The sequence below is a fragment of the Catharus ustulatus genome, chromosome 4 (assembly GCF_009819885.2).
Source record: "Catharus ustulatus isolate bCatUst1 chromosome 4, bCatUst1.pri.v2, whole genome shotgun sequence".
NCBI lineage: Eukaryota > Metazoa > Chordata > Aves > Passeriformes > Turdidae > Catharus > Catharus ustulatus.
Window position 1 is genome coordinate 33,971,429 of NC_046224.1, and position 16,556 is coordinate 33,987,984.

At 40.5% G+C, this 16,556-nt stretch overlaps 1 protein-coding gene across 2 annotated transcripts in view; it reads right to left on the reverse strand.

The window, feature by feature from the left end:
* CTTNBP2 (cortactin binding protein 2) overlaps nt 1-9,112 on the reverse strand; it is a 77,119-nt gene extending 68,007 nt beyond the window's left edge. The window contains exon 1 of one of the 2 annotated variants that reach the window (XM_033056863.2): nt 9,035-9,112. Coding sequence is in view for 1 of the 2 variants with exons in the window: in XM_033056862.2 (XP_032912753.1) it covers nt 8,498-8,566 (69 nt within the window). In the remaining variant the exon portion in view is untranslated. Of the gene's footprint in view, nt 1-8,497; nt 8,667-9,034 lie in introns of those variants that run through there. The other variant, XM_033056862.2, reaches the window with a different exon arrangement.
* Nucleotides 9,113-16,556: the final 7,444 nt, after the last annotated feature.

The following is a 16,556-nucleotide window of genomic DNA, read 5'->3' on the forward strand; positions in this document are numbered from 1 at the left end:
TGGTAATTTATGTTTAGATATAAATAAACACAAAGAAATTTTAGCAGAAAGATATTCCAACAAGATTCTCAAATTAACTTTTTTATATTTAATTTTAAAAACATAACATAAGAACTAGCAAAACATATCTAAACAATTCTAGCATATAAGGCTAAAAACTCACTTACCCAAGCATCCTGTCTCCAAAAGCAGTCAATAAGGGATGCCTTAAAATCAGGACTAGAACAAAACAAGCCCATAATGATACTTCCCAAAAATACTCTCCCAACCTCCAGCAATTTTGAGCTTGTTCACCTTGTGAGTCAGAAATTGTCATTTTATATGTAACAGCCCTCAGCTGATATATCTGTTGTGAACCTGCCCCTTTGCTTTTTGAATCTTTATGTAATTTCAGCATCCACAGCACTCCACAGCACAACTACACGTTTTGGGTAGAATCATCACCTTTGTTGTCAGTTACTTTTGTCTGATGCTTTCTCATTTTGAAGTATGAAACGGTCCACAATCAATCAGAAGAGACACATGAACAGAAAAAGCGCTTTTTAGGATGAAAGAGAATACCATCACTTTTCTGGTCCTGTTTATGAATAATTTTATGCTCTGAGGCTTTTTTCCCCCCAACTTTATCTGAAAAATTCTGAAATTGGAATGAGTACCTTTTTCCAGTACTTTAATATCATCTTCAACTTGTTCACTATGGACAAGCAACATCAAATCCATTCACACAGGATAAGAGGGTACATGGCAGTCACTGAAGATGCTATTATGTCTTCTCCCCATACAAATCTCAGATTCAGCAATCACAGAGCTGCAACATAGCCTACCCTAACTGGACCAAAATACATAGTTTAAACAGCTGGAATATGCTCAAGCACAGCTGTAAAAGTGTCTTAAAGACTTGAACAGATAAAGCATATGATGAAATCAAACTATCCTCCCCTCTTAAACACTCTATGACATCTTCTGGGGATCAAGATGTCAGTCATGGTAGGCTTGCCCCTAGTTCTTATTCAGATGGAGCACTGTCTGACCAAGTTATAGAAAAAAGCTGCTGGTTAGATCTAGAAAAGTAATCTTTCTAACGTGTTCCAGTGGAGCAGTAAGTCTTAGATCTCCAGAAAATAAAGACTGCATTAGTAGCTCACGGCTTATGTGTCATCTGGGATTTCGGGAGAATACCTGTGGCAGAGTGCCAAGTTGTAAAAATTTAACTATCAGCTTAACAACTGTGTAACCAAGCCAGCCATTGTATTGGTTTTATAACAGAGATATGGGAATATGTTTCCCTAGAAGATATTTTGTATATACAACCAAAAAAACACAAGAGAACTTTTCCCTCTACCTCTTTCAGATTTTAAAATGTTTGGTTTATTTGATATATAAGAATAAAGCACCTGAAAAACACTACTTCAGGTCTCTCTGCCTCTAAAATTCCACATTATTTTTTCCAGATCAGTTTTGTAAGGGGTGTATGTTGCCTGGCAGCAAGTGCACTGACAATAGAGCAAACTGTTAATTAGCTAAAACTCATCCAACTACCTGCATGTGCATCACAAAAAACCATACCAGCAAAATGATACCAGCATTGCTAAACACTAAAATAAGCTCTGACAAGCCAAACGGAAGAAAAATCCATCAATTCTGAACAAGAGAAGGACTACTCAGAGCAGCAGTGATCAAACTGGAGAGGCATTTTCCAGCCTCCATTGCCTTTGGAAAAGATAGAAAGATTAAACTGGAAAGTCACCATGAGGCATAGGAGGAGTCTTTCTCACATGCAAAGCAATGTAGAGTAGAAATGGTAAAAGTCTTTACAGTTAATATTGTGAGATTTTGGTAGTGCCAATAGTTTGGTATTGTTGACATAGCCCAGTGTATAGCACTGGCAACCTCAGGAACTGAAAGTGCTTTTTAATGTGCTATCACAGTAATTGTTAAAAACTCTGCTGCCTTCAGCACAAGCCGGAAGAGATAGGTAAAGTATAAAAGCCACAACTTTGTACTTTCCCTAAACATAACACAGGCAAAAAACAAGTTAGCTGTGAATTAATCACAAATGACCACAGGAAACAAGCTCCTTCTTGCTCAGAAAGCTTTCTAAAAGATGAAGCTGGGTAGTAATCCAGAACTTGGGGAGGAAACCTGTGGAGCATAATTGTGGGCTGGAAGGGTGGGAATGAGGTGGGGAGAAGTATAGAAATGGTGTACAAAAAGACACAGAGGTAAAAGCTGTCAAAAGTAAAAAAAAGTATTTTCAGAGGGGAAGGGAAAGGTACATATCTATATTTATTACATGTTTTAACTTGAGTTCTCATCAATACACAACAGAATCCTCTTGAGGATTCACAAACCAGATTTCCTGGATGAGGTTCTAAAAACTAAAAACATTACTTATTAGGCTATACAAAATAAATATACTTCTAGTATACTGATGGCCTCACGTCTGCCAGACCCATGAAACAACTGCACCAGAGAAACATAACCATGATTTGTATGTTTTACAACACAAAGTATGTGTCCCAGGTACAACTTATCTGATCGAGTATAAATATCTATTTTCACTAATTATCGTTCGTTTCCTATAGAGAGCTACTTAGTATGAACTGAAATGTCCCAGGAATCAGAGACAGCTTTTCTGGGACAGGCAGATTTAAGACAGAATTTAGGAGAATCATCCATGAAAACTGGACTAGAAGCAGAAGTCCAGCTGGGATACCCTGGAATGGGCCATTAAAGGAGAAAACCTAAAGGTGTGTGTCTTGCATGTATGTATGTATGTAAGTGAGGTACCTAATGGTACCATGCAAGCTAGGTACCCTATGTCCCTTTATTTTCAGTGGAGAACTAATTAGCCTAGTCAAACAAACAGAAAAGCTATCCAGCTAACCATCATCAGAACTATTTGCTCATGGCTCCACTGACTGTAATAGGCTATTAAATATTGTGCATACACATAGACACCTAAATTTAAGTGTCTTGAACCTCATTCTCTACCCATACCTTCAAGAGCCAGCTGCCCAAGTCACTTCACTCAAAACCAGTGAAGTTCACAAACCTGTTTCTAAAACAGGTTATTCCTTCTAGCCACTTACTTCAGCCCACCAACTATAAAAGGAAGTGGGTATGTGGTCAAATGAATCATAGCCCTTTTATAATAAAGCAAACTGCAAACAGAGAGACTGCTAAAAGAAGTGGTTATAATATCCACACAGTATTCATGGATACTTCAGGGAAAACCACAGTTTATTGCTTTGCCTGTGGATGGCTTGTTCTTTAGTCTGAAACTAGGGTAAGAATCTGCGATCCCATGCTTCACCAGAAATTATCTGATGCAAAAATACATGTCCATTTTCCACTGCATCCAAGATGAAATTCAGAAGATACAACCTTTAGGAATGTTCTTAGTAACAGAAACAGCTAATAAATATCTTTCAATGAAAAGCAATGTCATTGAATTTGCTCCCCAACTAATATGGAATTTTTTGCTGAAGAGAATATCATCTGATATTAACATTCAAGACTCATAAAATTTCATAGTCATACCTAAGGGATCATGAGGGTACTATATATGCATTTAATTACAATATCCATTAGCTCAATGACTTTTATTGGATTATTCACCACAAGTAGTTACCCACTTATTCTGCCCTCCTCAAGCACACCTCCCCAGCTTTCTGGGTTTTTCAAAAGGTTTTCTTTAAATGGTATGGGGGAGGTTTTGGTTAGCTACTGTGGGCTTTCTTGGCCTGAGCTAACAGTAAAACTTTTAACAGTTTCAACATTAACCATAAATATACCTCAGAGCTGGGAAACTTGTTTTGGAAACAACAACAAAAAAAACCTCAAACAACCAGCCCCCAAACCCCTCCAAAATTACTAAGACCTTTATACACACCCATATATTGTTACAGTTGCTAAAACATTTCTGCATTCTCTTAAAAGCCACAAAGATACTTCACCATTTTTTAGTTCAGTGCAATATATAGATTGAGGCCCACAAATCTTCAATAAGTATGTTTAAATTCTTATATTTAATGGGAAATTTCTGTTCAGCAAATTACTTTCAAATAAGTCTCCTCTAAGATAAATAGTATATGATTAGATACAGATATGGGTACACACTGTTGAAGCTATCTGTTTTCCAGAATTTTACACCTTACTTTGTGCTATAATAGAACCAAAACAAATGCCCAGGAAAGCTTTAAGTCGTATATCATTTGTACATGTACATGTTCCCTAAGCCTACTTGACTTCTGGTTCACATGTTCAAGGATTATACAGTGTTTTAAATCAATTGTTCCTTTTCTTGAGTAGGAGTAGGTGCACAACCAGACCACAAACTGCTGTCTTCCTGAGATTTTTCCTTCCTGTCCAATTTCCATCTCTATTCCTATCTTGGTATATCCCCTCTGAGGCCAAAGCAATGTTTACACAAATGAAGACAAAGCAGTTGGGAAAAAAACAGAACTTACTGCATCTGTCAGCTTCGCACCTCCCATGCCACTTTTGCACACATGGCTCAGAATTTTCACCTCTGCACTTCGATTCTAATGACAGTGTGACAGTTCACATTTGGAAGAGAAAGGAACATTTACAAAGTGGACTGCATTCCGTGGCTTTCTTTTCTCATCCCCAAAGATCTTCACAACACAGGAAGAGAGGATGTGCTGCACGTTGTGGAGTAGAAGACACAAAAAAGCCAGTGCCATAGTTTGGAGAAGGGGAAGAAGAGGAAGAAAGGTTTGAAGTGTCACTACAAGATGGATCGAGACCAATCTCTTAACAGAGAAGCAGGAGAACTAGAACAGACAGAACTGTGCTGTCTCTGCATGTCACCTACAGGCTGAAACACAATGGCATCACACATCTGACTAGAAGAAAGTAACTTCTCTGAATGATAATGCTACACCAAAAACTTGTATTCAGATGAAAACAGAGTTGCTAATGGTCCTTTTGTAAGTGACCATTTTCTAGGATACAATCTCTCGTAAGAGATACAATCTTTGCTTTTCATGGCTATGTTCTCATTTTCTGCTACTTGCAGTAGTTTTTCAATAAGAATCTTTCCAACTGCTCTAAATCAGACTATATAATTGATATGATCAATCCATATTTTAGCATTTCACTATATTGACCAGAATGGCAGTTCTACTACGAATATTCTTACAGATCAATAGACTGTGAATACACCAAGCTAGGCATACAATACCCCACAATGTTACCACAAAGTATCATGGAATTTCTCTCAGTTTTTTTTTTTTTTGTGCTGATAGTTTTTTAGTTTTTTGTGTAGTGTAACTTTTTTGTACTGTTACGTGACCCAAAGCAACCTAAAGTGAACCTCTGGGGTATTTCATTCTCAAAGCAATTTTGTATCAACATTCTTACTTCAGTGGAGTCAAGATTCCACTCTATCAATATCTGTTATATGTACAGCTTTACAGAAGGTACTGTATTTGAGGGTAAAATAACATTTATGCTTTTGACCACTAGTCAAGCAAAATCAAACCCAAAAATTTTACTGAATAATTTCAACAGACTTCATGTTTGATATAACAGGCTTTTCATAGGCTTTGTTAAATCGACACTGAAGTTAAAGTGTGTGACAAGCCAACCCTCTCTGCACAGCAGGCTGATGTTCAATGTTTCAACAAAAAGACTGTCAAAATGGATTATTTCTTGCTATTATATAATCATTATTGGTAGACATTAGGTAGATGGAAGTAATTTAGAAATGTTTTAGAACACACACACATGTTTTCTCTCAATTCTAGTCCGAGTTGCACCAACACAATTTCAGTGACTTAAGTGCAATCATGCTGAGCAGGTATGAAAAAGGACCAGAACCACTCCCCTGTCATTCTTCCCTGTCATCCTTACCACCATAAAAAGACCAGCATTTTGTGGGAATGAAGTGATAGGTTCACCAAATGCTGTGTTTTGTCCGAGGAAACTCAGAATAACAAGATTATCGGCTTTGTTCCTAAATGTAACACACTACAGAACAGTCTAGGCTTTTTCACTCAAATTCCCTGGTGAATGTAAAAAAAGGGGAAAAGGGAGAGAAGCACTTCCTTTTCTACAGTGCTTCTAGAAAAGAGCAGAAAACGTCTTTATTTTCCAGTGATGTTATTGACAGTGTATCAAGATGCAAGAACAGTATTAAGGATCAAGAAACCCTACTGTATTGTCCTGTCCTGTGTCATACACCTTCTGCTTATAGCATAAAACTTACACATTAACACATTACTAATACAAACAGTGTTCTCACAGCTTTTTTTTCTGCACCATTTGTGAGATCAGGATTCTGAGAAAAAAAAAAACAAAAAACCCCCAAAAAAACCCAACAAAAAAAACCAAACCACAACAAAACTAAAACTCCCCCAAAAACCTAATAAAACTGTACTGAAAACAGTATTTTGTCATAAGCTGAAGTTTAGAGTGACTTAAAAGATAGTAATCTTAATGATTATGGTTACCCAAAAAGTAAGCAAGATGATCCAATTCATAATTCTGTTTGTCCAGATTAAAGACAGAAAATAAAAGCTATTTATACTAACTCTTCAAATGAATTATTTAAGCACCATAAACTTATTTTTTAAAAAAATATTTTCATTGCACAGAGGTTTTCTTTTAATTTTCCTCTACAAGAGATAAAATTAATCAACAATAAAATGTTTATACTGGTAAGGAAAATAACATAAAAGGAAAATTAATGTCTGAAAGGCAAATTGAAAAGGAAAGCAAAAATTTAAAAAAAAAATTTATTGCTCAAGTATAGCTGTTATTTTTGCTAGAGAGAAACATGCATCCTAGCATCTCTTCACACTTAAAAATGTATCTTAAAATGAGTATGCAGTGGAGAGCTAGCCCTCCTACCTTTCACAAAGAGAACACCAAATTGCATGAGTGGCTTATACTCCACTGCCTAACAGTGCAATATTGAAGAGTACTTGATTACAGGCTACTTGTTTGATATTTTAAAACTGAAAATAAAGGCAGTATTAATACAAATACACTAAAGAAATTAGTATAAATAATTTTGGTTCAAAGCCTGGGCTTTAAAGTATTTAAGCTTGCTTCTATTAATTTTTTCCTTAATATTCATTTATGTCATGGTTATATAGTTGTTTTAAAAGACAGTGATGTTATAAATATACACTGTGTAAGGTTTGCTTTTTTAAAGGAAAACTGAATTTCCCCAACACTGCAGATTTTAAGACACACAAGGACAATTATGTACACAGTTGGAACAAGGTTTCAGATAAGAACTAGTGCCTGTTTGGAAGTAAACAAGATAATAAAAAAATAAAATAATCTACATTTCAGAGAAACTAGTGCCCCTCCCTTCGGGAATCATCGCCTTCAGGAATGACCCCAAACTGAACGGGCACCACCGCGGTTTCACTGCCCTGAACTTCGCTACGAGACCGAGCAGCTGTAGCCTGACTCTGGACCTGCGGCTGTCGGCCGGGCGAGTACCCAGGGCTGGTTCGCCCCGAGAAGTCCCCAGACAGGCTGGACCACGCTAGGTGTGGGATGCAGCGGGAGAGGGAGAGCCGCAGGGCTGTCAGAGCTCTGCCAGAGCACGGGCGAGGAGCCGCGGCCCAGCCGAGGCACAGACCGCCCGAGAAGACGAGCCTTGCAGCCTTGCCTGGGGTGCTGTGGAGCAGGAGAGGAGCCCAGCCTGGCCCAGGGAGCGCAGCCTCCCCCTGACACCGCTTTAACCATCGGCTGGCACCGCACCGCATCCCTCCGCTCCCCTCCAGCCGCCTCAGCCACCCGCAGAGAGGACACGCCGGCAGGGACGGGGTTCTGCTCGGCCTTTGAGGATATTTTAAGCGGGGAGCCAGATCCTGCCCCTGGGGCGCGGGCCCTGGGAGCCGAGACGTCTCCACACACCCGGCTCGGGACGGGGACTTGGGGCGGTGGAAAAGGACGGTGCCCCTGCGCCGAAAACGCCTCACGAGAGGCAGCCGAAAGCCAAGCGCCTTGCGGGCCTGGCAAAGGGTTAAAGAACAACATTTCCCCCCGCCCCGGTCTGACAGGTCCCGCCGCCCCAGCCGCTGTCAGCACCTCAGCCCTCCTGCAAAGCCGAGGCGCAGCTCCCTCGCTGTGCGAAGCAGCGGGAAAAAGGGGGAGTGGGTGCGGGAGAGGCGAGACGGGGAGCGGAGCCCCCTCCGTGCCCCTCACGGTGCCGCACGCCGTTCCCCGTGCCGGAGCAGCGGGAAGGAACAATGGGGGCGAGAACCCACGGCGCCCGCTGAGGGCAGAGCCGCACGGGGGGACCCAGCGCCTCTCTCTGTTCTTGGCCGGGGCGGGACGGGGTCTGCGGCGGCGGGTCCCACAGCGAACCCCGTCCCGCCCCGGGGGAGACGGAGGGCGGAGGGACGGAGCGGTGGAGGCAGGTCTCCACGCACCGCTCCATCCCGACCCCATGGGGGAACTCTCCTCGCCGCAGCTGGGTCGCACCCCCCTCTCCCGCCAGGCCGATTACCGCTGCCGTGGCCGCCGAGTCCTCCCGCCCGCCAGAGCCGGGCTCGCCGCTCGCTCCCTCCGTCGCCATCTTCCCGCTGTATGGGCTCCGGAGCGGAGCGCGGTGCGGAGCCGAGTGGCGGAGCCGCGGCCGCCAGGCGCTTAACCCGCTCCCCGCCGGCAGCGATCCCGCCGGGAGCGGGGGCGCTTAACCCCTGCGGCGCCGCGCAGGCGAGGCTGCCGAGCCGAGCCGAGCCGCCCCCTGCGCCGGCAGAGGCGAGCGACTCCCGCCGCCGGGCGCTCGGGCTTCCCCACCCACCCGCTCCCCGTCCTCCATAGGGCGGCCCGGAGACAGGCGGAGGGGGAGCGGGACCTCGCCGCGGGCGGCCGGCGCGCAATGGTGGCGGAGGGGAGTGTCCCCGCTACCGCGCTACCCGGGCCCCACGCACGCATCGTTCTCCTCCCTTCCCACCCCCGTGGTTTAGCAGCAGAAGAAAGAAAGGAAAGCAGAGGTTGAGGATGGGACGAAAAAATAGGGAGTTGAAGTGGGTTGGCTTACCTGATCCTTGAGACCTATAAACCAACTGAAGCCTTTGAAGGAATGGCAGCTGTGCCTCTTCTTGCTGGGGGTGCTGACTAGAGGAGTCACCTCTCCCTCCCCTTCCCCTGTGGAGTGGTTTGTGGAATATTGTGCTGCCAGCCATTGCTTAACTAGCTTATTTTTTAAGGCATGTTTTCAGAGCCTGTGTCAGAGTGGACACTCAGCCAGGCCCAGTGTTCTGGCATCTCTCAGACCCGGTGCTGGAGCCCATCCTGACCTGGGGCTGCCCTTTGCCGTTCCAGGTGTGTACTGAAGCCAAATCCTGTTCAGGATTCCTTCCAGAGGAAGATTTTGGCAGCTGAGATGAAACCACTACCACAAAGGCTCAATGTTCCCCAGCCAGGAGCACCCCACACTGCCCCTCTCCAGGGGATGTTCCTCACCATCTGGATGAACTCCTTTGCCCCGGCAATGGGGACCTACAGCAAAACCAAATCTAAATGTACTTCTCTGTGGAACCGACTTATCTTCTATTATAAGCTGAATTTGCAACACTGTTTACTCCGCAGCCACATAGAACTTCCACCAACAGCAGGCTTCTTTGAGCCTTGCCAGGCTTCTGCTTTCACAGGGCTGCCTCAATTCTGCTGAACTAAATCCCTTGACACCAGGGCCAGAAATGGGCCGATGCCTTGATCAAAGGCAGCAAATGTTCTTCTGAGCATGCTGTACTGAAGGATGGAAGTAAACCCATACATTAACTTTTCCCCCTTTACATTACCAGAAGGGGAACTGTGATTAGTAGAATAAACTCCAGTTTTAAGGTAAATGCACACTGAAAAGAGCAAGAAGAAGGGAGTGTATAGGATCCATTACAAGGCACATAAAATCCAGTTAAACAGATGTTTTCTGGTTTAGGGCTTGTTTTTCTCTTTCTCTTGAAAAATAAGCTTTCCTCCTACTTAAGTTTTACATTTTTTATAACTATAGTGTGTGCTCACATCCCTTCTACCACTGAAGCTATGAAGCTACATTGATGACACATAGCCTTAAGCAACTTGTTTTTCTCAGTTCTCAGCACTCTAATACCATTTAACTTGTTTAGGAAAAAAAATTGCTTGCCTTCTTTATTGACAGTGAAGTAACATACATTACTCATAATTATTATTTATATAAATTTGGAAGACTATTTGGTGCTTTGCCTTCAAGAAACACAACATAAGTGATTTGTTTCCTATGAACTCTGTCATACTCTCTAAAATGGATTAAAATGCTGAAATTTTAAAAATTGCTTGAGGATATATTTTCTCTTACTGATTCCTATCTACCATTATCATTGCCAGTATTTTCCTATTGTGTTAGAATCATCTGCTGTCCCTCACAATTAGTTATGTGTCTCTCTGAGTTGATGCAAAGCATGAACATGACATATTGTGTAAAATACCGTTTTTTAGCGCCATATATGTCAGACCAATGATGTAGCAAAGACTGCACCATTTATCTCTTGCTCTGCTAAGATCATAAACTGGTTTAGCTGATATTTTATCAATTACCAAATGTACATTTATCAAAATAACAATGAATATTATATTAGTCATAGCTTGCCATTTCAGACTTGAGAACTGATCTCTTTTTCCTCATCTGAAGATAAATTTAGAATGATTTCTGAGAGAGATGGGAGTGCTCAATCTCAGCCAGCAAAAAATTAATAGAATAGATGGACCAGCAACATTTCAGTTAAAAGCCTACCTCCAGATAAGAAATATCCAGCACATCATCCAAGTACTGGAAGTAGTTTGACCTGCTGTTTAGGTCAAAAAGGTGACAGACATGCTTTTGAAGGAGGAGTGATCTATATTTCTTCTTTATGTCATGAAATGAATTGTGACAACATTTTGAAAATATTCCTGATGTTTGCAGTTGTATGAGACTACACTGCATGTTTGTGTTTCTTCGCTCTTTCCCCTAACGGCAGCAACAAGGCTTATGGTTGGCATGAGAGTACTAAAATCCAAATTAGATATTGCCAGTTGCTACTGGGAGTAGATTCTTGTGCTGCACAGCAACCACTGCGTCATCAGTGATGGTGGTATGGTCCAAACATATTTGGGGTTTTGCTGCATGAAAAGCACCTTCACACTGGAGATCATCTTCAAAGTAGAAGGTGTTTTTTACCTTGATTGTTACTACTGCATCACTGGACAAGCCCTTAGTTATTCTCTGGTTATTTATCTTATGGTACTGACATCCTCTCTCAACACTGGCTCTAAACCCACAGTAATACAGCATCTACACACGTTATGAATTACTTCAAAGTGAGGGGCAGCATGACTTTGTGACTGCTGTCATAGTGCACAGTCATTTCTATGCCTTCATTATACAGGGCAAAACAGTTCTTTAAGGCATGTCTAAGTCAGAGCCCTTCTAAATTCTAAATAAATTGCTTTTACTTTCACAGACAATTTTATCACTACAGTAAAGCAAAGGAGTTTCTTCTCTCAGAGGAAGGTGCTCACTGTTTTACTATTAGCATGTAGCTGGAAAACTGAATGCAGTTAACTGTTTTTCTGCTGTTCCAGTTTTATTTGGCCTGAATAACATAAAGAAAAGCCCAAGCCTAGGAGCAGACCATAAATGTATTTCTTTCCTATGATTAGAGAGCTGGCACAATGCAGTGAAATGTGTCCACACCTTACAGGATGCAGCTGCTGAACTGAATGGTGCTTATTCCCTCCATTAGCACACAACTGGAGTGACAGAAAATGCTGCCCTTGGTTTTATATTGACAGGGGAGCAAATTGTGTGTCTCAATTATACAATGTATTGTGGCTTTCCTGCCTTGCAACTAACCATTTGCATGGGAAAACAAACAAATAAGTGTAAAACTATCCTGTGTCTGAATTTAAAGTAAGGAAGAGATGTTGAAGTCCCTAAATAAATTTTTGCAGAATATTAGATTTCTGAGAAAAAGTAATTAATCACTGTGTCATTAAAATCTTTCCAAAGGTCATCCCAGTAAAAACTTAAGACATTTTTTCCATCACCCTCATCTAGGACTGACTCATCAAGCCAAGCCAAGCCAAACAACATAATTAAAATACTGCACTAATTACCTCTTCAGGAAACTTTGGTTTTGGAGACATATACAATACAGAGCACACTGATAATTCTGAACCATTGACTTGGGTTTTGTGAAGAAGGAGTTGTTTTCTCTGGAAGATAGCACACCACTGACCAGGTGAAATTCAGTAGCAAAGGAGACAATATTCTCAAGGGCATGTTGGCTGCTTCTGGGGATCTTAAAGTAATATTAAAAAGAAAGGTGAAAATGAGGCAAAGTCAAAGCATTGAGAACAAAATAGAATCTCCAGTCAGCATTCAAAGAAGAGATGCTTTAATTGACCATGCAGAAGGAGCACAATGAATAAAGAAAGTGTTGAAGTGGTTGATTTGTGAGTGTAAATTCAACAGTGTTGAATATTACTATAAGCTTGTGATGTGATTCACATGACTGGAGTGTTGAAAACTGTCTATAATCTTCTTTAAAAAGGGAAAAGTGCACAAAAAAAGGGGAAAACTATAAAAATAGAATGTTCTGTGTGTCAGCATTACTGACATCTCAGGAAAGGTTATTTGAATGTTTATGTGCTGTGTTTTAATGTTTAAAACATAAAATGAAGCATTTAGTCCCTACTGCAAACCTCACATCATACTAAAGAACAAAATGGCAATATCCTCAAGTATCTTTTACAAAGAAAGAGACAGCTGCTATCACTGAGGATTTGCTTTGAGTGACATCATTTTGCCTATACTGTAACATCCTGTAAACGTCTAAAAATTATGGGTGACAATTCAAAAAGTTAACCTTGAGCAGGAGGATTCTAAATGAGACATCCTTTTAACACAAGAAGAGGAGAAGCTCGCTCCAACTGGAATCTAAAATTTGAGTGTTTGCTCTGCCTAAGTTTGAGAAATCTGAGCCCAGAATGGAATCTGGAAACTAAAAATGGGTACAGCTTATGAATTTGAAACAGTTATTTTAGAGAAGACTTGAAGTCTGTGTTATGCAAAAAGATCATACACTGATCTTCTTGGAGTTGAAATACATAAGCTTTCCTATGAGGAAGAAAAAAACCTGATAACTCATTTGCTGTCAAGACCAAAAAAGGAGTGTGTACAGCTTCCTAAATAGCAGAACGGTATAGAACAGTTAAAATTATCAAACTGAAAATGTATGGAAATATTCAGAAAAGGTAAAATCCTATATCCTATTGCTCTCTTTCATTCATCTTCTCTTACTGGTGGGTACCAGTAAGGAATGTGAAGTAAATCCAGAAAAGTTTTCTAACTGAAGCAATAAAGGTGCAGGAATCAAGAATTCTCAGAACCAGTTTCCTTAAGCAGGCATGATGTACTTCTACAGGCATTAGCACTTCCAAGCAAAAACCCTTCTTTCTTTTCCTGGACATGAGAGAAATGCTTGCTGCTGTGATCATATTGGCTGTAGTGGCAGGAGGCAGGAGAATTCATGCTGTAACTGCCAGACATGGAAGAGTCTGTTCCTTTACTGGCAGGATTTATGCAGCAATCTGCAGTGCAGGGAAGTGCACTACCTCATTTTGGAATTTAACTCTTTGTCCACGAATCACCACACCATGAAATTAATTTTTTTCAGTGACTATTAAATCACTTTATTTCAATTTTTTTTTCTCCTTTTTAAATTTTATTTTTTCCTCTTCTTTTTTTAAATAATCAATTGATTGCTAAGCCTACTGTTTTAGCTTTTGCTCATTTTCATTATACAAAAGGTTAATTTTGAAATTGCCTTATGCGGCTGACATCTTATGAACAAAATTGGATCACTAAATGCCTGCCTGTAGAGATGAAGCTGTACCACTGCAAAATGGACCACTGTATCCTTGAAAAGACCCACCTGGAATTGGATTGACAGCACACATAGTGGAGGTTGTCCTCCCTGCCAAATCCTACGATTGTTCTGAGATCTCACTGTGAATGCAGCACTGCATAGGGGATTTCAGCACATGAAACAGCTTCAAGAGGACCTTTCCTCTGTAATTGTAGAAATGAAATCACAAGGGAGGTTAATCAACTCATTGCCAAGAAGGATGAGTCTCAGGAAGGTGGTAACTACCTTAGCAGTTAGATAGAACGTCTATATAGGGGCTTGGTAATGAAATGTTTTTCACATTGAAATGCTCCACTAGGGAAAAATTCCCTTGCTAATGAAGCACTTCACTAGGGAAAAATTCCCTTGCTAATGAAACAAAACTGCTTCAATAGGTTGTTAGCTCCATCACTGAACTGTAGCACCACAACCCAGGAGAACTGGCTTCTGTGCTGATGACACAGAACAGAAATTATTGTACTGAGGAGTTAACTCCCACCTGGAAAACAAGCATTTGCTAGAATGAAGGAACAAATTTGCTTACCTGTAGCAAAGTGATGCATTTACTTGCTGATGTAACTCAACCTTTGCAATGTATCTTTATTTATACTCTCAAAGTTGAAAAAAAATCGTATAAAAAGACAACAGATTTCTGTGTGTGTGATTGTGTTCCGCAAACTGAACAAATGTGGTTGTATTGCCAAGACTCGTAGTGATCTGAACTAAAGGTAGGCAACTCATGTGCAACTCATGTCTGTGTTATCAAACTTATTAGTAACAGAAGACCTGATGAATGTTTTAATCAGGGAAAATAAAATTAAAATTCACGTGGTACCCTAAATGTGTGCAAAATTAGTTTATTTACATGTGAATAAGTGAAGGCAGACAGAGGAAAAGCAATGAACAGGAGAAAGATAACCCTGACTAGTATTTCCTGTCAAGCACAAGCATCTTTCAATGTGCAAGTGCACTGAAGTCTTTAAGTCAAGGATTAGGGATTCAGCCTTTGCTCTAAATGTTTAAATTCTGGATATCCATAAGATTATCTTCCGTTAGAATTTTTCTCAGCATGTCCCTCAATATTGAGATGTCACTCAGATTGTATGGGATTGATCCTCAATGTGTAATTCTCCTACCTTACCGGGAGTTAAGCAGGAAAGTAATTTATATGAACTAACTTTGTTGCAAAAACAGAATTTTTAGGCTCCTGAGCTTCATCAGCTCCCAAGTTTCATCAATAGATGATGGGGACTCTCTTGTCTTCTGTGCCTTGATAAATTCCTCTGAGATTTCAAGACTGAGCATGAATTCAAAGCCAAAGCTCTACAGAAGATCTATTGCAGCCAGAAATCTGTATGAATATGACCTTACAAAATATCTTGGGAGGCTGAATAATCTTGCTCCAGGACAAAGACAGAAAAAAAAAAGAAAGTCAGTGGATTTGGAGTGAGGAATATTTACATAATATTTGATCTTTGTTATTTTAAAACAGCTACAAAATATGATTCATACAAACCTAGGGCTGGATTGCCAATCAGTTAGTCTAACATCTTCCAGATTCTAGAACACATATTACACAGTCCTGTAAATAAATGATCACTTTACCATCAGAATTTTACTGCATTTTTTTCCTATTCAAATAATGCTGAATGTGTTAGAATTAAACTATACTATATAACTGTAGTATAGTATAACTATATTTATAACTATATACATTCTGCCAAATTTATGAAAAAAATTAAATATGTCCTGATACTGTTGACTTTTTCTTTAAGGGCTATCAAATAACCACAATATTTTTCTGAGTCTGATTATTTTTGAGCTGTTATTTTAATGCAAAAGCAAAGATAAGTGACTTGGTAAGGACCATAGAAGAGTTCAGAAACTGTAACTGAGAATGGAAATTTTGGAACACTGGTTTCCAGTCTCCCTCTTATTGAAGTGAATATCTGAGTAAATATATTTATTTAATGAAATGAGATTTAGTTGTCCCCATGCCAAGATAAAGAAATTGAACTGGAAATGAACTGGTACTTTAAAAAATTGCACTGTCAAAAAAGAATGCTTTTCAGCAGAGGAAGACTTCATTTCTGTGAAGTTTGTGCTACTCTGCACTGTAGATACCCTTGAGATACAACAGTATTTGTGTGAAAACACAAGTGCTTTTTAAAGTTTAATGGATAGTTTGTCCAAAAACCATTTGATTGTGAAAAACATCAGCCCAGCGTCCTGTCACAGATGAAAAACTATTCCAATTAGAAGTAGAAATGAACCCACGGAAACACTTCTTCTGAAAATAAACTGTCATTGACAGATAACAAGAGGATATTGGTAGTATTTCTGAAAGTAAAAGGTATCCCAGAGTATGAAAAGAAAGAGCATGTGCATTTAGTTACTGTTTATCCTTTGAAAAGGCTTTTCAGAAACATGACCTCTCAAGGGAGCTTTGTTTTGCAGAGATCACTCTAGAAACAACCAGAACAGAGCAGCAGCCTAGAACAAGGCTGCTTCTCGCTCATGGCAGTGTGAAAGGATTGCTCCCCTCTCCCTGTTTGAGGCCCCTTAGGAAACCTACAGGATGCTGGTTGCTAGGCAACACCCAAAGCTGTGGTTTATATAGCATTAGGTAATAAT